The sequence below is a fragment of the Rhincodon typus genome, chromosome 18 (assembly GCF_021869965.1).
Source record: "Rhincodon typus isolate 14 chromosome 18, sRhiTyp1.1, whole genome shotgun sequence".
Lineage (NCBI taxonomy): Eukaryota > Metazoa > Chordata > Chondrichthyes > Orectolobiformes > Rhincodontidae > Rhincodon > Rhincodon typus.
Window position 1 is genome coordinate 31519957 of NC_063349.1, and position 23684 is coordinate 31543640.

The 23684-nt window shown below is 40.5% G+C and overlaps 1 protein-coding gene across 2 annotated transcripts in view; it reads right to left on the minus strand.

Annotated features, from left to right (window-relative positions):
* Positions 1-23684, minus strand: part of LOC109933517 (transcription factor EC) — a 148938-nt gene that overhangs the window by 83113 nt on the left and 42141 nt on the right. For both annotated transcript variants that reach the window (XM_048607527.1, XM_048607528.1), the window contains one exon: positions 21540-21776. In XM_048607527.1, coding sequence (XP_048463484.1) covers positions 21540-21743 — 204 coding nt within the window. In that variant the 5' untranslated portion in view covers positions 21744-21776. The remainder of the gene's footprint in view (positions 1-21539; positions 21777-23684) is intronic.

The window sequence follows — 23684 nt, forward strand, 5'->3', positions numbered from 1 at the left end:
CCCTCTTCTATCCGCCTCCCACTCTCTCCCTATTTATTTCAAAACCCCCTTCCCCTCCCCCTTTTCTGATGAAGGGTCTAGGCCCGAAACGTCAGCCTCTCTGCTCCTATGGTGCTGCTTGGCCTGCTGTGTTCATCCAGCCCTGCACCTTGTTGTCTCGGATTCTCCAGCATCTGCAGTTCCTACTATCTCTGGTCCTTAATGAAGACTTTTCTTTGGTATTCACAACTGAGAGGGACCAGGTTGTAGAGGAGGACAGTGTGAAGCAGGCTGGAAGGTTAGAGGAAGTTGATGTTAGTAAGGAAGATGTGCTAGGAATTTTGAGGAAGTTGAAGATAGATAAGTCCCCCGGGCCTGATAGGATTTATCCAAGAATTCTATGGGAACCGAGGGAAGAGATCGCAGGGCCTTTGGCGATGATCTTTTCGTCCTCACTGTCCACGGGTATAGTGCCGGAAGATTGGAAAGAGGCAAACGTCATTCCCTTGTTCAAAAAAGGGAACAGGTATAACCCTGGAAATTACAGGCCAGTTAGTCTTACGTCAGTGGTGGGCAAATTATTGGAGAGGGCTCTGAGAGACAGGATTTATGATCACTTGGAAAGGCACAATTTGATTCGTGATAGTCAGCATGGATTTATGAGGGGTAGATCATGCCTCACAAACCTTAGTGAATTCTTTGAAGAGGTGACCAAACATGTGGATGAAGGTAGAGCAGTGGATGTGGTATACATGGATTTAAGTAAGGCATTTGATAAGGTGCCCCATGGTAGGCTCATGCAGAAGGTAAGGAGGCATGGGATAGGGGGAAATGTGGCAGATTGGATTCACAATTGGCTGACCCTTAGAAGACAAAGGGTGGTAGTGGACGGAAAATATTCAACATGGTGCTCAGTTATGAGTGGTGTACCACAAGGATCTTTTCTTGGTCCTCTTCTATTTGTGATTTTTGTAAATGATTTGGATGAAGGAGTGGAAGGATGGATTAGCAAGTTCGCAGACGATATGAAGGTGGGTCACGTTGTGGACAGTGCGGAGGGCTGTTCTAGGTTACAAAGGGACATTGATAGAATGCAGAGCTGGGCTGAGAAGTGGCAGATGGAGTTTAAACCTGAAAAGTGTGAGGTGATTCATTTTGGAAGAACAAACTTGAAAGCAGAATACAGGGTTAACGGAAAGATTCTTGGCAGTGTGGAGGAGCAGAGGGTTCTTGGGGTTCATGTTCACAGTTCCCTGAAAGCTGCCACCCAGGTGGATAGAGTTGTTAAGAAGGCGTATGGTGTGTTAGCTTTCATTGATAGAGGGATTGAGTTCAAGAGCCGTGAAGTTATGCTCCAGCTGTACAAAAGCCTGGTTCGGCCACATCTGGAGTATTGTGTCCAGTTCTGGTCACCTCATTACAGGAAAGATGTGGAAGCGTTAGAAAAGGTGCAGAGGAGATTTACCAGGATGTTGCCGGGAATGGAGGGAAGGTCTTACAAGGAAACGTTGAGAGAGCTAGGGCTTTTCTCTTTCGAACGATGAAGGATGAGAGGTGACTTGATAGAGGTGTACAAAATGATCAGAGGTATAGATAGAGTAGACAGCCAGAGACTTTTTCCTGGGGTGGAGGTAGCTTTTATGAGGGGACATAGTTTTAAAGTGAAAGGAGGTAGATATTGGGGAGATGTCAGAGGTAGGTCCTTTACTCAGAGAGTGGTAGGGGCATGGAATGCATTGCCGGAGAGGGAAGTGGAGTCGGCCTCATTAGGGGCATTTAAGCGTCTATTAGATAGGCATATGGATGATAGTATAAGGTAGCGGTGGAGGTTAGATAGACCTTAGGTTTAGGGTAAAAGTTACGCGCAACATCGTGGGCTGAAAGGCCTGTACTGTGCCGTACTGTTCTATGTTCTATTTTCTGACCAAGCCTTCCGTATCTTATCCTTCTGGCTCAGAGGTCGGGACACCTCTCAACACTCAACATATTGGATAAGGACAATCACGTCTCCATGTTCCCTTGTCACATTGAATGTGAATATCCTCTTGTTCTATTTAAGACCATATGCAGAAGACAGCCATTGTTTCAGGTCAGGACAAGATGAATTTCCTGATGTCCCACTCTCATTCACAAATTCAGCCTCCACCCAATCATTGGGTGGCAGATCTTTAATAATCATTAAGTCACTGACCCCATCAAAATCCCATCTCCTGGCAGGCTTGAAACAAAGGTAGGGTGTGAGCCAAGATTGGTACTGCCTTCTGGTTCCTAGCTGAAATGGGAAATTCCAATCCTTTCATTCCAAAGTGACCTGCTTACCTCCCTCCTATTTGTCCACTGGGATAAGTGTGAATCTAAACTTTCGTAAGGTCTAGAACTGACTACATTGAGAATCCCTGAGTGATATTCAAGGATACAATGTACTCCAGTGTTGTGGAAACCCTTGACCATACCTCGTGCAATCTCGATGAAAACAATGAGTTAATCCAAAAGCTACTGAAGGAAAAACATCACCTCTACAGGGCCTATCAAAATGATATGTTATCAATGAACTAGCACGGTGCTTTCTGAAACATGCACAGGACTGTTCAGTGCATGATCAGGAAGATGAAAGATTCTTGACTCAGTCAAAAAGTGGAAGAACTTCAGTCACATGCAAAGCAGGAGGAGATTCTGTGATGCTCTGAACACTGTACAAGGACCCAAGCCTGCAGATTCATCACCAGTTCTCAATGTCAATGGGTCTACACTGTTCACAGTTTACATTTTATGCCTTCTTTCCAGGACGAAATGGACAACCCTAAGGCCATCCTGATAGGAGATGGATGTATAGAGAGATTGCATATCCATGGTGCAGAGGGGGTGGCTGGTGCCTGCAGACTGGATATTCTGAAATTCATTTTCTGCTTGAGGACATAACAGCCTTTGGGGTTCAATGTCAAGTTTAACAATTTTAGAATATGGCTACCTTCTTTGATATCTATTACCCACCCTCACAACACAGAAGGTGCCATGACATGGGTTGCTTTCAGCACGGCCAACTCATTTTTACCCACTCATAGTCACCATTACCACTTACCCAGCTTCTTTTCTTTCCTGTCTTACTCTCAACAATCCTGTTTCACTTTCTCTCTCTCTCTCTCTCTCTGGACTCCCTTTCCACCTGTCCGCTCACTCTTCCTCCTCACCCCCTACCTTCCATCATCAACATAAATACCACCTTTTCCTAGCTGCTATCAGTTCTGAAGAAGGGTCACTGGACTTGAAACATTTACTGTGTCTTCTTTCCAAACATACTGCCAGATCTGCTGATTTTCTCCACCAGTTTTGGTTTTTGAGTGTTTCAGGTCTCTACACCATGTTTGTTGACCTGACCAAGTTACCTTGACACAGTTAACATCGAGTGCCTTTGGAAGATAATGAAGAAATTTGGCTGCCCTGTGAAATTTATCACATGGTTTGTCAGTTCCATGACAGCATGCTTGTACATGATGGTAGTCTTCTGAACTAATCCCAATCAGTAACGGAGTTAATCAGGGCTACATACTAAGGTTAACACACTTCAACATGTTATTTTTCTCTGCCATTCTCTTGGGCTCCCATGATGATGATCCTTGCATTGATATCATATTTCACAAGGATGAGAAGCTGAACAATATTGGACAACTCCAGGCAATGACAAAGCTCTCCAAAGGCATATTTCACAATTTCCTATTTGCTGATGACTGTGCATTAACTACCAGTGCAGAACTAGACATCCACTGTGTGAACATGTTCTCTAATGCATGTGACAATTTCAGTTTTATGTACAGCAACAAGAAAACTGAAGTGCCAGTCTGCTTTCGAAAAGCCCCAGCTCAAATCCAATATTTCAGTCATTGATTAGAACCTACCATCAGTGGTTAAGTTCACGTACTTCGGCGATACATTCCCTCGAACTATATATATTGATAATGAGACAGTTTCAAGAATTGCCAAAGTAAACATTACCTTACGAGACTTCAAATGAAGAGGAATAAGTCTGACTTCCAAACAGTAGGAGATCTTAACTGTATACCAGTGCCATAGCAAGGAGCTCAACCACTTTCAGGTAAGCTGCCTTCAAAAGCTTCTGAAGGACAAATAGTGGGATAAATATCAGAAATTGAGGTGCTCACCTAAGCTGACAAAGCCAGCACCATGCCACACTGAGATAGTCACGATTGAGTTAGCCTAGTCATTTAGCCAGAATATCTGACTGTTGCTTACTAAAGTGAATCTTTCATGGAGACCTTGAGTATGGAGTGCACTCTCATGGTGGTCCAAAGGAGCCCTGCAAGGACACTCTGAAGATGTTGCTGAAGAGTTCTGATAACAACTCTGAGTTCTGGGAGAAGCTCACCCAGGACAGTTGTACCTAGACCAGCAAACACAAAAAAGTGCAGCCTGCTTCAAAAACAAGAGGAATCTTCACCTTCTCATGAACAAGATGGGCAAGCAAGTTAAAATTTACCTAAGAGGTTCAACTGCCAACCTTCTCCATTGAATCCACAGGATGTGATTTTGACCTACACTTCTGAGCAGAGTAAGAAAGCCTCTTTAATATGTATCCAGTTGCTGGTGTTCTCCCGGGATGGTTAGGTTGAGGTGAGGGGGGAAGACCTGTGAAATTTTCTTCATATGGGACTATCTATTAACATATGCCTAATCCCTGGTGATCACACACGGGGATATATAGCTGTTCTTGTCTACATTTCAGTCAGAATGAGCTGAAAGGGCTGGGAAAATTGTTTCCATTACCTCGTGGACTTATTCTGGACAACGATTGATATTTGGCAAAGGAAGGATTGCAACAAGTATTATAGATAAACTTAGTTGTGCACCCTCTGCCATAAAACCAATTAGAAACTGAAAGAGAAGTTGAGCTGTTAGTTCTAAACAGCAGTTATACAAGTGAGAGAAAATCTCCTGTCTTAATCAAAAATAATTCCTCAAAATTGACATTTTCTCAAGTTCTGGAAAATAGGAAGGTTGGCATTAAGGATGACCGTCTTTAATTATTCAGCAATTTGCCTAATTCTTTTTCCTCTGTAAACCAGATTTATTATGACATAATTTGATTCAAGTTCCTGAGGAAACTTACACTTTGCAGATTTGTTTAAATAAAACATAAGAGAAATATTTTTAGCATTTACTCTTACTGAATTGAAAAGAGAAATTATCCACTACATTTCAACAAGATTATGAAAATTAATTTGCAGGACTTAAAGTAATATTACACATTTAAACTGTTGCTGACAGTGAAGCTAATGATTTCGTCATCCAGAACTGTTCGAGGCATAATGATAGTGAGCTTACCAACCATTTCAGGACTGTTTACAAAGTTTTAAAACATGTTGCAAATAAACCAAAGTGAATACCTCAAAATCTAGAGAAGTATGAACATAAATTATTGTATCTTGCTCCCACCTCCCCAACACTCAGTTGGCCAGATATTTCCAGATTCCGTCTTTTAGGTTATCTGACCATATCTCGAAAATAATTAATGATCTTCCACTAACCTTTAAGATTTTTTCTTTCTCATTTCTATTTTACCTGTTCATCATTAACCTTGCTGCTTGAACGGAGGATGATTTAAAGAGGCAACCAAGCCTTTCACTGCTCAATATTACTGAAACACTACTGTCATTGCTGACAGGCAGTTGCATGATTTTCCTGTCTTGAATTTGAAAGGAAACAAATCTCTCCTCTATTAAGCTCCACCTTGTGGCCCAATAAAGAACTTACAAAACTCTGTCTGTTAAGTAAGACGGTCAATTCTGATTATGAATTTAATACTTGCACAGAAAGCTGCTCTGACAGTCTGATTAATTAACATTTCTGTCCTCACAGCTTTTACGAATTCCCCCATCCCACCCCTTTTGATTAATTCTGTAAATGGGGTTTGCCTGCTCTCTTCCACTAAATTTCAAATGAGTCCAATTTTTAAAAAGAATCATTAAAAGTGGAAGAAAGAAGTCTTTCAAGTGAGTTGATGGAAGTTGGAATTAATAGGTACTTAGCCAGAAATAACAAGTCGTTCTGAGGAAGGATCACTGGACCCGAAATGTTAACTCTGATTTCTCATCAAAAATGCTGAGCTTTTCCAGCAATTTCTGTTTTTGTTTCTGATTTCTAGTGTCCGTAGTTCTTTCCGTTTTTAGTAACAAGTTGTTATTGGGCCAATCAGTTCAGATCTCTCAGGAATAGTAGAACGTTCACCCAAACAAATGAACAACCAAAAAAATTTGCGAATAAAAGCAAGTCCAAGCCATTGCATCCACCAGTCTTTTGGACGTTCTACCTAGATATACGGCAACACACCAGCAGTGAAATTCAGTTGGCATATCGCTCATTTGTGTGGTACGCGAAGCAACTTCTTTTTTGCTGGCAGCATCCTGAGTACAGAATACGCTCATGTGCACACTGCAAAGTAGCAGCATGAGATGACTCGTGTTGCCTGTTGCTAATTTTTTTAAGATACCTTCCTTTTTCAAGAAGGAGTGAGATATAATTCTTAGGCTAAAGGAATCAAAGGGTTTGGGGAGAAAGTGGGAACAGACTTAGATGACCAGCCATTGTCATACTGAATGGCAGAGCAGGCTCAAATGACTGAATTGCCAACTCCTATTTACAATGTTTTTCTGTCTATGTACATTTTAAAATATTAACTTTAACAAAACCAAATTATGATATGGTTTGATTTGCTTTGTCTCACTAGGTTTAATTTTTTTCTGACAATCAAATGAAGTGATGTTTTTGAACTAAGCTGGCAAGAGCTAAGTACTGGTATTAACAAGGTTCTTTATTCCCCTTTGATTTTAATTATGACCTAAACTTTGCATTACTGAAAAGAACTCCAGACTTCAGTCAGTTATCAGTAATAGGATTAGAATATAAGTAATGAACTGAAGACTTTGGGGGAGGAGGTATTTAAGGAGCCACCTGCTACAATGAGTAGTTAAAAAAGTTGCTGAGTTTAATAAGATCAGTAATGTCAGATGGTAAGTGAATTTGGAGTCTTAAAATACCATGATAATACAAGCAGTACGGAAAGTTTTCAACTTACTTGAATACTTAGCTCATTTGGTAAAGCTGATAACCTTGCTCCTGTTCTGTTGCTCCCAAATATTCAAAATATGTGCTTACGAACATATCAGAAAGAGCCAAGTTCAACATGTGGCTGGTAATGTTGTAAAGCTGAACTGTTTAACTCAATATTTCACACACTATTTTAAATAAATATGATGTTTGTATTAATAGTTTCACAATTATTATAATACAATAACTATTTTCCATGGTTAAAACAATGATTTGCTCAGTTGAGCATTTGTAAATAGTATCAAAATTATTGTAAGCATACGGCCCTAATAGTCTTGTGCCACATTTCACAAGAAACTTAAATGCTCTGTGTTTGGCCTGACTGTGCCCTCCCGATATTATGGGCCATTAACATGTCATAGGCCTGCTCTCTGAATTTGTGGTAAAATATCAGTTGCTTCTCCAATGGCTTCCCACTACAGGACTTCCGTACTGCTATCCAAACATCATAAAGTCAATGAGAGAAATATACCACTTAACTTTTTAGACTTCTTGGTCTTTCTGTCTGAGCAATGAAGAAAATTGTTGGGCTTAACATGTTCTACAATGTCAGGAGGTAAACTGTATATTGGAGTCTTAAAACATCATTTAAATGCAAAACAGTACAGGGAGGTTATAATTTAGTCAAAATCTTCAGGTGATTTGGCAAAACAGGTAAATACCTATCTGTTCTGTTCTTCCCATTAAAAAGTTTCTTCCTTACAGAGACACAAGGATTAACAAATTGCAAAAAGTAACTTAAGTCCTTTCTATTCTATGGGGAGCCAAGTACAGGAATCTTGGTGCCATTAAACAGAATAAAATCTCATGGCACCTCTCTAATCCACTCACAGGATGGTTAGGAAGCATCTGCAGATTGGATTGAAAGGATGCTGCAAGGACACTTTGCATGCAGGGACAGGCACCCAGCTCATGGATTGAACCAGGCTGCAGTTCAAGGATAGTCACTGGCTCTCCTAGCTCTTGCTCACTTAGTACCTACATGCATGCTCACAGCATCCATGCCTGGTCTTGCCTTGTCTGTTAGTGTATTGGTGTTTCTGCCAGAGCCTAAAAGCTATTAGTACTGCTGTATCAATGCACAGATAGGCTGTTTGTCATGTCCGTTAGCAGGAATCTGGTGATGGTGGGAGTATCTTGCTGTATGGCACACTGAAACATCAAACTAATACCTACAGCATGTGCCAGTTGCCTGTGCAGCAAACACATAGTACGGTTATTCAAGCAAGTGGCCATGTCAGAAATTGGGTGAGGGCTAATCCTCGGTCAAGTCAAGGTAGGGCTGCTGTCTGCCAAGGGGGACCAGCACCAGGCACAGTTCACCCACAGTCCAAAGGCTTGGTCACATCAATGACCCACTTGAACCAGTCATGGTCAGGGGATCTGTCCAAAAACAGCCAGTGAGTGGGCAACAGTCAATACTGTAGGGCTATCACAAGCAGTCAGGGGAATCGCATATTATCCTTAGATCAAATACAAGATCCCAGCAGCAAGGTCCTGGCAGCAGCAAGCATTTGTACCTTTTCTACAACGTGGTTCCCCAAGAAAGGCGTAGTGGAGTCTGGATGAACAATTAATGGCGGGAGGAGCAGTAGATTGTGTGTGAGAAAAGTCACTGTGGGACGCAACAGTCAAAGTGCCGTGAATCTGGCTCCAAAAAACAATTTAACTCAAAATGGGAAAATTTTGTCTTGCAGTTATTTTACAGCTTGTTTAAAAAAATTCACATTCATGCACTTTGTCAAACTTATTCATTTTACCAGACCATTCAGTTAAGTTAGAAACCTTCTTCTACAATATGACTTTGTTTCTCTTTCACTTTATTACTGAACTTCTTAATCTTTGTTGAATCATTTCAATTTCATAGTTGTACAATTCATAATGGCCTACACAGCTAAGAGACATTATTGAACAGACAGAAAAGGCGGGATAAATGACTATTTACATCAAAACAGGATTAACATGTATTAAAGTGAAACTGACCCAAAAATAGAAACCCTTCCAATGCACTGAAGAGCTGAGCTAGTAAGACTTCATTTGTGTGGCTGTAACAGACATTCAGAAGAAGGAAACTGTATGATTTGTTGTTTGATATTGATTGAGCAGGTGAAGGGCACATTTAATTGATTTGTGATCCCAGAAGTAATGTGTTTTTAACATTGTGAGATTAGTAGAATGTTGACAAGCCGAGGTAATCCTTTCTGCACAATGAAAATGGTCAATTTATGCCACACATTGCACCATCAAATCCTTAAGGTTACCCTACAAGTCAATGTTTTTTAAACATTCAATTATGAAATTAATTCTAAAAGTTCCTATTTCAATTTTTTTTTCTTGAGAATGCCTTCTGAGTTCTGAATTTACCATTTGTACTTTGTCCAATAAATAAAGAGAAACTGTTTCTTGTGGCAGAAAAGGCAGCAACCAAAGGAGTCAAATTTATGGTGATTAGCAAAAGTATTGGAGGTGACATTAGGCAATGTATTTTCATGCTTCAGTTTTGTAATACGGAATGCATTTCAAGAAATGACGATGGAGGCAGAATCAATAGCAACCGAAGATGGAAAAATGTCATAGGGCCATGGGGAAGGAGCAGGCAACATGACTGATTGGGTTCAACCAAAAAGCTGGCATAAGCATGATTGGTTAAATGGCATTCTTCTGTGCTGTAACTATCATAGGGTTGAACCTGCATCATTGACAGTTATATTTTATACAACAGGCCGGATAAGGGTCTTTGATCTGATGCATTTCACTAAAAAGCTTAGAGGAAAACATAGAACATAGAACATTACAGCGCAGTACAGGCCCTTCGGCCCTTGATGTTGCGCCGACCTATGAAACCAATCTGAAGCCCATCTAACCTACACTATTCCATTATCATCCATATGTTTATCCAATGACCATTTAAATGCCCTTAAAGTTGGTGAGTCTACTACTGTTGCAGGCAGGGCATTCCACGCCCTTACTACTCTCTGAGTAAAGAACCTACCTCTGACATCTGTCCTATATCTATCACCCCTCAATTTAAAGCTATGTCCCCTCGTGCTAGCCATCACCATCCGAGGAAAAAGGCTCTCACTGTCCACCCTATCTAATCCTCTGATCATCTTATATGTCTCTATTAAGTCACCTCTTAACCTTCTTCTCTCTAACGAAAACAGCCTCAAGTCCCTCAGCCTTTTCTCATAAGACCTTCCCTCCACACCAGGCAACATCTGGTAAATCTCCTCTGCACCCTTTCCAATGCTTCCACATCTTCCCATAATGCAGCGACCAGAACTGTATGCAATACTCCAAGTGCGGCCGCACCAGAGTTTTGTACAGCTGCAACATGACCTCATGGCTCCGAAACTCAATCCCTCTACCAATAAAACCTAACACACCGTACACCTTCTTAACAATCCTATCAACCTGGGTGGCAACTTTCAGTGATCTATGCACATGGACACCGAGATCTTTCTGCTCATCCACACTACCTAGAATCTTACCATTAGCCCAGTACTCTGTATTCCTGTTACTCCTTCCAAAGTGAATCACCTCACACTTTTCCGCAGTAAACTCCATTTGCCACCTCTCAGCCCAGCTCTGCAGCTTATCTATGTCCCTCTGTAACCTGCAACATCCTTCCGCACTATCCACAACTCAACCGACTTTAGTGTCATCCGCAAATTTACTAACCCATCCTTCTACGCCCTCATCCAGGTCATTTATAAAAATGACAAACAGCAGTGGCCCCAAAACAGATCCTTGCGGTACACGACTAGTAACTGAACTCCAGAATGAACATTTCCCATCAACCACCATCCTCTGTCTTCTTACAGTTAGCCAATTTCTGATCCAAACCGCTAAATCACCCTCAATCCCATGCCTCCGTATTTTCTGCAATAGCCTACCGTGGGGAACCTTATCAAACGCTTTACTGAAATCCATATACACCACATCAACTGCTTTACCCTCATCCACCTGTTTGGTCACCTTCTCGAAGAACTCAATAAGGTTTGTGAGGCACGACCTACCCTTCACAAAACCGTGTTGACTATCCCTAATCAAATTATTCCTTTCTAGATGATTATAAATCCTATCTCTTATAATTCTTTCCAACACTTTACCCACAACTGAAGTGAGGCTCACTGGTCTATAATTACCAGGGTTGTTCTACTCCCCTTCTTGAACAAGGGGACAACATTTGCTATCCTCCAGTCTTCTGGCACTATTCCTGTAGACAATGACGACATAAAGATCAAAGCCAAAGGCTCTGCAATCTCTTCCCGAGCTTCCCAGAGAATCCTAGGATAAATCCCATCTGGCCCAGGGGACTTATCTATTTTCACACTTTCCAGAATTGCTAACACCTCCTCCTTATGAACCTCAATCCCATCTAGTCTAATAGCCTGTATCTCAGTATTCTCCTCGACAACATTGTCTTTTTCCTGTGTGAATACTGACGAAAAATATTCATTTAGCACCTCTCCTATCTCTTCGGACTCCACGCACAACTTCCCACTACTGTCCTTGACTGGCCCTAATTTTACTCTAGTCATTCTTTTATTCCTGACATACCTATAGAAAGCTTTAGGGTTTTCCTTGATCCTACCTGCTAAAGACTTCTCATGTCCCCTCCTGGCTCTTCTTAGCTCTGTCTTTAGATCCTTCCTGGCTAACTTATAACTCTCAAGCGCCCTAACTGAGCCTTCACGCCTCATCTCTACATAAGCCTCCTTCTTCCTCTTGACAAGAGATTCAACTTCTTTAGTAAACCACAGTTCCCATCGCTCGACCACTTCCTCCCTGCCTGACAGGTACATACTTCTCAAGGACACGCAGTAGCTGTTCCTTGAACAAGCTCCACATTTCAATCGTGCCCAGCCCCTTCAGTTTCCTTCTCCATCCTATGCATCCTAAATCTTGCCTAATCGCCTCATAATTGCCTTTCCCCCAGCTATAACTCTAGCCCTGCGGTATATACCTATCCCTTTCCATCGCTAAAGTAAACGTAACCGAATTGTGGTCACTATCACCAAAGTGCTCACCTACCTTCAAATCTAACACCTGGCCTGGTTCATTACCCAGTAACAAATCCAATGTGGCCTCGCCTCTTGTTGGCCTATCTACATACTGTGTCAGGAAACCCTCCTGCACACATTGGACAAAAACTGACCCATCTAAAGTAGTCGAATTATAGCGTTTCCAGTCAATATTTGGAAAGTTAAAGTCCCCCATAACAACTACCCTGTTACTTTCGCTCCTATCCAGAATCATCTTTGCAATCCTCTCCTCTACATCTCTGGAACTTTTCGGAGGCCTATAGAAAACTCCCAACAGGGTGACTCTCCTTTCCTGTTTCTAACCTCAGCCCATACTACCTCAGTAGACGAGTCCTCATCAAACGTCCTTTCTGCCACCGTAATACAGTCCTTGACTAACAATGCCACACCTCCCCCTCTTTTACCACCTTCCCTGATCTTACTGAAACATCTAAACCCCGGAATCTGCAACAACCATTCCTGTCCCTGCTCTATCCATGTCTCCGAAATGGCCACATTGAATTGAATTTAACTTCAACATATGAACACTCACAACTGTAATGTGAAACACTCCAATTTTGAAATTAGTTAGATATGTATTTTAGATAATTAAATATTTTTAGGCACCTTTATGTACATTAAAAGTATTAGAGATCAAAAGAAAGATAATAAATTTAATTTTAAAAGATGGAAAGTTGTTGAATTAAGAGAATACCAGAACTGGCTAAATGGATTGAACTGCTCCTATAACACTATATATGAACAACTAGATATCTCAATGTAGAAGGCTGAATGCTCTGAATTTTGTAATTTGTAGTGCTCACTAATGACCTTGAAGAAAGCCGTCCACAAAGTTTTAGAAGACTTGACAGCATTGATACAATCTTTTTAAAAAATGTGACTTACAACTATTTATTGTAGCACTACAGTGCTAGCATCTGGGAAATCATCATCCAGTCTAAACAGCAAATCAGATTGAAAAATTCTCACAAACACCAAAGGAGTAAGTAAAAAGCAGAAAGTATAACCTGTATTTAAATCAGTGCACATAAAGCAAAATAAAGATTGCGATAGATGTATGGATTAAGGGAGAAATAAAAGTACAAATATTTAAAAATAGATTAAAATTCTGCAATTTTAAAATGCTTTTTTTTCTGTGAGAATGGGATTCCATGCTGTTTAATCCTTTTTTTCAGGGTCAGAGAGACGGTTCAATAATAATTGTGACTTTGTATGCTGTTAAAATCACAGTTACTCCAAATTGAACAAGGTTCAATGGCTTCATTGGTTTTTATAGCAAAGACAATGTGTAAACAGTTGAATTTGATAACAAATGAGTAATTCCACTCATAAAGACAGCAACAGCAAGTCTGTGTGTCACTGATAGCAACTTTTGTATTTCAATGTGTAACTACACAAGTGTGGTCACCAGATGTTGCTATCAATTCTATGTGATAATAATGGTAAGCAGTGACAACCTCAACATTATTAAGACTACAAATCCCTGTCCATTAAGATAACTGTGTGAGGATTCAAATTTCAAATGGAAGATGTTATTGTATGAAGTTAGGAAATTGGATGCGACAATATAGTGTGGAGCTGGGGAAACACAGCAGGTCAGGCAGCATCAGAGGTGCAGGAAAGTCAATGTTTTGGGTTTACACTCTTCTTCAGGATGTGAGTCTGTCTGAAATGCTAATAATGGATTTAAACATCCTTATCTGGCCTGTTGAGGAAAATGTAATTCTCTTACCTTAACTTTAATGCAGGCTCAACTCTATTTATTAAACTCTGTTTATCTAGATGGGCTAAGGACGACCATGCTGATTGCGGAGAGGATTGACTTAATGATGCATGTAAACCTTGAAAAACAGCAGGAAGCTGAGGACAGATGTTATGAAAAACAAAGTGAACAAAAGCTAGCCTTAACAGATGATAAACAGTAGTCAGCACAACTGATAGCAATGCGGCATGTCAATGTTATTAGGTAACTTGTTGCCAAAGAATAGTGGCAAAAAATACTTGTAAAGTTTGACATAGTTTTGTCTCTCTTTTGACAACCTGCTTTCATTTCAAAAAGTAATGAGGATTTCTGTGATATGTGGATTTCCTTTTACTTTTTATCATTATACTGTGCTGGCATTACTGATTGATTTATCCTGTTGATCTACAAAGTTGTACACAGACTGCAATTTTCCTTCAGTGCTAGAACTGAGCAAAGTCTTTATGATACAAACCTTTAATGTCCATGCACTGTTGCAAATAGAATTGCAAACTAGCATTCTGGAAAGTGTTTCCAATCTTACATTCAGCAATCTCTTCACATTGTGGCAAATTAAACCATTGCACTACTGTATTAGATATATATATATAAAAAATTAGTTGAACTATCATCTAGAAGTTTGCACATTAGTCCCTGGATAGTCTTAGGGCTTTTTGCACATTCTGCACTTTCTGCCAGTACTTTCTGCCAGCATGTGTGCCCAGACCAGTACCTCCAATTGCCCTCAGCCAAAGCCGAATGTTCCAGGAATGGTGTCATACGCTTTGGTGAAAGCTGACCAGTATTTGCAATGGTACATCAGAAGCAACACCCCAAGGCCAAGCCAATTCAGCATTCTAAGGTGGAACATAGCCTTTTAGATGGCCAAATGGGCTGACATTTTCTTTATAAAGTTCTCTGCATCGTGCCTTAAAGCCACTCCAATGAAGAAGGAAACGTCAGTGAAGGTCTGATGCTAAGGAGGCCTCAAAGGCATCCGTGTCGGTTCAGCTTCACTGAGAGCTTTCAAAGCCATAAAGTCAGGCATCTTGTAAGGAACCCGCTGAGAACTTCCGTTTGATGTGTGGTAAGCAGAAAATCTGACCAAGGCCTCTCTTGCCAGAATTGAATGATCCAGTCTAAATGGAACAAAAGCTGAAATTGCTGGAAAAGCTCAGCAGGTCAGGCAGAATCTGTGGAAATAATTCAGAGTTAACATTTCGGCGCCAGTGATCTTTCATCAGAATTCTAGTCTGAGTGGAATTGTGGTTGTTCAATGAACATGCTTTTTCTGCACCACCGTACCCTTCCAAATGAAAGTGTGCTGTTACAACCTCTCCAGGTGATAAAGTTTATGAAACAGCGAAGGTGAAGAGCTGCAATGGACTCATTTTTATCCCACTTTTTTCAATGTTTCTTTTTGACCATTATGTTGAAAAGTGTCAATATTAGACAGCAGGGTCTCCTTTAGTGCACAATGTCAGTGTTGAGGAACTCTGAATTAGAATAGCAAAGAAGCAATGATTCATGATGTACGCCTGTACCCATTCATTTTGAGATGGGTACTGCCACAAAATGGGTCTATTCACTCATCTGCATGATTTCAATGCAGGAAGTAGTGTCTCTAGCTCTGGCTTTCTCTTAACAATACTGCCAGCATAGCCTGCAAACAGTAAGTGGTGTTGACAACAATGTTTTCTGACCATATGGTACAGGCAGCCAGTTTTTATCTTGTTCTACGTTAATGTAAATCGAAGTGGTGCTTGCAACTAAGCCCCATATTCTCCCATAACTCATAATCTCCAAAATCCATTGATTAATGCTGGATGTTTATGGCTGGAGTCTTACCAGCTGCACAGAGGTAGCGCTGGAGTCAAGAAGTAGGTAATTTTTTTGAGAATGGCTCATTTGGTCAACCATCTCCTCTTGCCTGAATTGAGAAAGAAACAAACGCGAATGTGAACCGACATTCACACGTAGTCAATTATTGCCAATATCATGGCCACTAGGAGGCCAGGTTAGGTGTCGCTTTGACCTTACCAGTAACTTTATGCTGCAGGCAAATCCTGACAGATCTCTGAATGCAGTCTCCCACTGGAAGGTCTGAGAGCCAATGAGAGCCCCTGTATTGCAATCCCCATTCTCCTAATTACCCATCATGCTCCACCATCGCATCTTGGGCAGCTAGTGGTATAGCTGTGAGTACCTAACACAATGTTTGCCTTTTGCTGTGTCTAGGAATCATTTTCAATAATACCTACCTAGTCAGAGGGTGTCTCCAGCTTAACACAGCCTTGTATTCTTCTATCTGTTGCTGTGGTACACGTCTCTTGCAGTGGGACTGCTGACAAGGCAATGCCTAGTCTCTTTTGGCCCCAATTACCAGGTAATTGGCACTAGTTGGCTACCTCCTGTTGTTCGCGCAGAACTGCTTCTGTTGTTTGCTGAACTCAGGCAGGATTGGTCAGAGGAAGACCATAAGACCATAAGACATAGGAGAAGAAATTAGGCCATTCAGCCCATCGAGTCTGCTCTGCCATTCAATCATGTCTGATAAGATTCTCAACCACGTTCTCCTACTTTCTCCCTGTAACCCTTGACCCCCTTGACAAGCAAGAACCTATCTGTCTCCATCTTAAATATACTCAATGACCTGGCCTCCACAGCCTTCTGTGGCAGTGAATTCCATAGATTCACCCATTCTTTGGCTGAAGAAGTTTCTCCTTATCTCCACTCTAAAATGTCTTCCCTTTACTCTAAGGCTGTGCCCTCAGCTCCTAGTCTCTCCTACCAATGGAAACATATTCCCAACATCCACTCTATCCAGGCCATTCAGTATTCTGTAAGTTTCAATTAGATCCCCCTTCATCCTTCTAAACTCCATTGAGTATAGACCCAGAGTCCTCAAACATTTCGCATATATTAAGCTTTTCATTCCAGGGACCATTCTTGTGAACTTTCTCTGAACCCACCCCAGGGCCAGTACATCTTTACTGATATATGGAGCCCAAAACAGTGCACAATACTCCAAATGTGGCCTGACCAGAGCCTTATTAGAGCTTCAGAAGTATATCCTTGCTTTTATATCCAAGTTCTCTCAAAATAAATGCCAAAGTTGCATTTGCCTTCCTGACTACTGAGTCAACCTGCAAGTTTACCTTGCGAGAATCCTGGACTAGAACTCCCAAGTCTCTTTGCACTTCAGACTTCTGAATTTTCTCCCCATTTAGAAAATAGTCCATGCTTTTATTATTCTGACGAAAGTACAAGGACGAACTGCAGATGAGCAGCCAGATATTAACAGCAAGATTGGGACCTGCTTTTGGCCCCAACTTCTGAAAATGGTTAAAGGCAGTGAAATTCCTTCTTAGAAACCTCAGTGATTTCAATGCAATGCAAAGGTATAAAGGTCTCAGCCTTCGTCATTGTGAATTGTTCTATTCACAATAGCAATTGCCCGTATTTCACATTGAATTGTAAGTAAGTAAGCAAGAGTGACAAAACAAATATTCTGTCTGAACTTTATTGAGATTAGCCAAGCTGTTTTCAACTGGGACTAACATCTGAGAAAGCAAACAAATACATAGCCTTTAACTCCATCTGTCAGTCATATTTTATTGCTCCAAAACGCACTAAGACGTGAATTAAATTTGGAAATAAACAGTATATATTGTATATCAAGTATATATTATAAGGTACTCATCCCTCAGACTCATTCCTAATAACTGCAGGTTGTTGTGCTATTAACTTCAGTATGTGAACCGTAACTTTATTGCATTTATAAGTTTGCAGTTGTGGCTTCAGCCAATTATGAAAGCAACTGTGAAACAAGTTAGAACATTTTTTACAAACTTGGCACAATTAAAACACTGTCCAACAAAATACTTGAAATATTTGAAATTTCAATTAAGTCTTTATCTCCTCTGCTCCATTTTCTATTTGAATGCATAAGAACAGGAGTCAGCCATTCAGCCCCTCAAGCCTGTCATGCATCGAATAAGATATTGATCTGTACTTCAACTCCATTTATACTCCTTTGTTCCCTATCCCTTAATACTTTTACTTAACAAAAATCTGAAGGCCCGAAACGTCAGCCTCTCTGCTCCTATGATGCTGCTTGGCCTGCTGTGTTCATCCAGCCCTGTACCTTGTTGTCTCGGATTCTCCAGCATCTGCAGTTCCTACTATCTCTGAAAAATCTATCAATCTCAGTTTTGAAATAAATAAAATAATCTTTCCTCAGCAGCTTTTTGAGAAAGATTGCTGGAATCATTTACATGAAGATTTATTCTCTGCAGTGCTGAACAACCCGACTCTAACTTTGAGTTTATGACCTGTTGTTCATAGAATCATACAGTACAGAACAGATCCTTTGGCCCATCGAGTCTATACTGCCAAAAACATACTCATACCTACACTAGTTCTACTTTCTGCACTAGGCCCGTAGCGTTGAATGTTATGACATTTCAAGTACTTTTTAAAGGTTGTGAGGTTACTCACCTCAACTACTTTCCCAGGCAGTGCATTCCAGATCCCTAACAAAATCAGGGTGAAAATGGTTTTCCTCAAGTCTCCTCTAAACCTCCTGCCTTTCAATTTAAAATTATGCTCCCTTGATACTGATCCTTCATCTAAGGGGGACAGCTGCTCTCTATCCACCCTGTTCATGCCCCACATAATCTTATACACCTCTGTAAGGTACCCCGCCCAACCTTCCCTGATCCAAAGAAAACAACCTGAGCTTATCCAGCTTCTCTTCATAGCTGAGATGCTCCATTCTGGACAACATCCTGGCAAATACTGTTTGCAACCCTCCAGTACAATTACATCCTTCCTATAGTGTGGAAACCAGAACTCCACACAGTTCTCGAGTTGTGGCCTCACCAAAGTTCTATATAGCTCTAACATGACCTCTGCTCTTATAATCTATGCCATGACTGACAAAAGCAAGCATCCTGTATACATTCTTAACTACCCTATTAACTAGTCCCATCACCTTCAGTGATCTGTGGACAAGCACCCCAGAACCTTCTGTTCCTCTGGGCTTCCTAATATCTTACCATTTATTGAGTACTCCCTTGTTTTGTTTCTTCTTCCAAGTACATTACCTCACATTTATCAGGGTTAAAGTCCATCTACCACTGATCTGTTCATCTGACCAATTTGTTTATTTCCTCCTGTAACTGAATTTCTTCAGCGAGAGCATAGTGAATCTGTGGAACTCTTTGTCACAGAGGCTGTGGAGGCTAAGGCATAGAGTGTCTTCATCATAGATAGGTAGGTTATTAATTAGTAAAGGGATCAAGGATTTATGCAGAAAAGGCAGATGAATGAAATTGAAAAACATATCAGCAATGATCAAATGGCCTAATTTTGGTCCAAAATCCTATGGCCTTTTTGTATCCTAACACCCTCATCCTCACTGTCAACCATCCAGCTAATCTTTGTATGATCCGCAAACTTACTTGTCTTCCCTCCCACATTCTCATCCATATCATTTATAAATATCACAACAATGGAACCAGCACTGATCCCTGTGGAACTCCGTTGCAGGCTGAACTCTCTTCACACAAGCTTCTAGCAGCACCCTCTGTCACTAAACCAAATTTGGATCTAACTTGCCAAGTTACCCTGGATTCAATGAGCTTTTATTTTCTTTATCAGTTTCTCATTTAGGACCTTATCAAGTGCCTTGCTGAAATCTATATGAACTACAGCAACTGCCCTACCCTCATTGGTCACCTTGTCGAAAAATCCACCAGATTGCTTTGGCATGACCTTTCGAACAAAGTCATGCTGACTATCCCTGATCAAATCTTGCTTCTCTAAGTGGAGAATAATTTTCTCCTGCTCAATTTACTCCAATAGTTTCCCTACACTGATGTTAAGAACATAGAATAGTACAGCACAGTACAGGCCCTTCGGACCACGATGTTGTGCCGATCTATTATCCTACTCTAAGATCAAACTAACTGCATACCCTATATTTTACTATCATCCATGTGCCTATCCAAGAGTCACTTAAATGTCCCTAATGTATCTGACTCTACTACCACCAGTGGCTGTGCATTCCACGCACCCACCACTCTCTATGTAAAGAATCTACTCTGACATCTCCCCTGTACCTTCCTCCAATCAACTTAAAATTATGCCCACTCGTGATAATCATTTCCAGCCTGGGAAAAAGTCTCTGGCTATCCACTCTATCTATGCCTCTCATCATCTAGTACACCTCTATCAAGTCACCTCTCATCCTTCTTCGCTCCAATGAGAAAAGCCCTAGCTCCCTCAACCTTTCCTCATAAGACCTGCCCTCCAGTCCAGGTAGCATCCTGGTAAATCTCCTCTGCACCCTCTCTAAAGCTTCCACATCCTTCCTATAATGAGACGACCAGAACTGAACACAATATTTTAAGTGCAGTCTAACCAGGGTTTTATAGAGCTGCAGCAAACCTCGCGGCTCTTAAACTCAATCCTCCTGTTAGATTTATTACTTTTATAGTTCCCTGTGTATATCTACTACCCTTCTTGTAAAGTGGAACTTCCTGATTGTTAATAACTATCCCATGAGAAGAAATAATTTCTCTCAACCTGACCTATTGAGTTCTGTAGTCACCTTAAATATCTTAATTAGATAGAGCTTACTGCTCTATAATTAAGGGAATACAAGCTGTTGGTTTATGCAACCCTATTCATCTTATAACCATTTTAGCTGTGGTACCATTCTGATGAAACTGAACTGCATACTTTCCAAAGCCAATGTCTACTTCTGGAGGTGGAATTCCCAGAATCGAACGCCATACTCCAGAAGCAGTATAACCAGAGCTCCATATGATTGTTACATGGTTTCCTCCACTTTATGTTCCAGAAATCTGCATGCTGAATAGCCATATATATTTTTGATAGTAAATCATATAGTTCCAAAAATATGCATGCAAAGAGCAGCTATGGTTGAGTTAACTGCCCTGTTATTCATTCGAAAAATTCTCTTAACTGTGCTTATTTTTGGATTAATCAATGTTTCCTGATACATTACAGAGGGTCTTGAATTATTGGAGGTCCTATTCATAGTTACCTCCTTCCACATAGATCCTGTTATTGTATGTAATGACTTCCTTTCTATTGCCTTTCCTGATTTTCTTACCATGGCATCCCACCATTCTCATATGCGTAGCAGCATCTTTCTAGGTCAGACTTTAAAATGTTAGAAGCTATGATCGGCTCCAACCATTTTAGACCCTTGTCCATAAATCTCCTAATGCGGATTTAATTATATATCTATGATATTCTAGAAGAAACTTCATAAATTTGATAGGTTTTTGCGACATAGAAATTATTTCAGCATCACAGAATTCTTTGAAACCTCTAAAAAGGGCAATGCAGGAGGTTGAAATTTCATTAACCTTCTAAAGCTTAGACTATATTCCTAGATACTGAATGAATCCACTGCTCATCATGAGTTATTTGAAGTAAATTACATTTCTTGTAGACTCTAATCGTGAATTTAGATATAATCCACATTGTTATCAATAATATTCTTCCAGATTATAAAATTTAAGAAGGACAATTTATAACATAAATAACAACTTGTTAAAAATTGTCAAGAATCAAATTACTGATCTTACAAAGCTTTCAATAGATTACTGTACTACCTTAAGAATATTCTTTGGTATTTGTACTGGTTTCCTTGCACCTAATGGGAAGAAGTCCTGGAAAGCATGAGTTGTGGACGAGACTGGAAGATGCTCTTGAACGTATTGCGAAGTATAGTGGTGTTGACATGCATTATCCCAACTTTCTTGCTGCTGCAGTTGCTCTCGCATCAGTTGTAACCGAAATCCAGTCCGTGTCTGCATTTTGACTTTGTCCTGTTTACAGAAGCCTTTCAGCTGGAATAAAAATGGAGAAGAATTTTAACTACAAACGTTTTTTTTTCAGTAAAGGTTCATTATCGTGCATCTTGACAGTAATTAATATGAGGTTCAATTAATTCAACAAGGCTGCATTCCAAGGATTGACAATTTAATCAACGTGAGGTGAACATAAATATAATATTATTTTGAAGTAAAATTACTAATATGTTTGCAGTAAAAAACATGGAAATCAGATTTCATTCAATTGTTAGCAATCATTAATCAATCGGTTATGTCTCATTTATCAAAGGAGTTTCTTAATGCTATCCTAATAGTCTTCTACTCATCAGTTCAGTATATGCTCCAACCCTTGGAAAACACAGTGCAAAACAATGCAGTGGTGACCCATGATGCCCACTTTGCATTTCTCAGGTATTTTTGAGGTTCACTATGAAGGGTGTGAGGTGTTTGTTAAAACCATCACCAAGTGATGAGCAGGAACCTAATGATGCTTCTCATCTCATAATTTTCTGTTAATTAAAGGTGAGAAACCAATATCTTTCCAATAAATACTGAGCTTTAAGCTTGCAGTCAGTCACTGTTTGGTCAGATGATCTGAGCACAGCTAAGCATCAAGAAGATGAAGCGGGGAAAGGAAAAATCATTTTTTCAGATCCTAGAGGGCACCTTCAGACATGATAGCTCTTCAGGTTCTGTTAATAGACAACAGTTGTTGGGGCGAGTGGGAGGATAGCTACAGTAGTTTGTCTTTACTGTTGCCATGTTCTTTCAACTGCTGACATTCTTCCCACAATCGCAGGCACTTGTCCTAGTTCAGGAGATGAACTGCACTGGGAGAACATACAATACAATTGTATTAAGTTGAATTGCATGGGACATACCCACAAATAAGGGGAGCTTTAAGATAGCCAAGGAGACCTCTGCACAAATAGTCTTACCTAAAAACATCCCCTTTAAGACAAAAATGACCTGAGAGATCAGTTCCTATTGGAAGTTGATTTTTCAGTTCCTAATCACCCCCTGACTCTTGATTGGAGCTTTGTCATGGTGCTGGGAGACAAAAGCAACACTTTGACCCTTTTCAGGCCAGCATTGTCTTGGTGAATGGGGCTGTTGTCTGAAATGATGACAAACTTAGTTTTCTTCCATTGACATGTTCCATCCACTTTCCTGATCCATCACTCAAAAACACTGGCCATCATCTGTGTGGTTTTGTTAGCCTCGCCCTGAGTGGGAACTTGACATTCACAAAACAACATCATTTCTTGGATTTTATTATCACAAGAAGAGGACATCCATGTTGGTGCAGATTATAACAGCGTCATGTCCCTTGCTTCACATTCCACCTTTATACATTTAAACATCAAAATGATTGGATAAAAGATGGTAAATAGGTTGGTTTCATGTGCATTAAAAAATGTCTCTTGGTGCATAATTGTTCAGGACCTGGGCAAGGCTAGTTTGCAGCAAAATATCTATCATTGTTGCCATAATGTCCGAACCTCAGTGTTTATCATGTGTAAGGTGATAACATGGTTTCTTCTGAATCAATCCAGTCATCCATAGCTGCAAGTAATATACTCAGAAAAGGGATAGAAGGCTTGGTGACCTGTTGCAATGAGAACAACCTCTTTCTCAACATCGGCAAAACTAAAGAACTGATCATTGACTTCAGAAAGAAAGGAGGAGAAAACGCCCCCATCTACATCAACAGTGCTGAGGTTGAGAAGGTGAAGACCGTCAAGTTCCTAGGAGTAATGATAATGAACAACCCATCCTGGACTTCCCACGTAGATGCGACAATCAAGAAGGCACAACAATGCCTCTTCTTCCTCAGGTGGCTCAGGGAAACTTGGCATGTCCATAAGGTCCTCAACAGCTTCTACAGATGCACCATTGAAAGAATACTGTCTGGGTGTATAT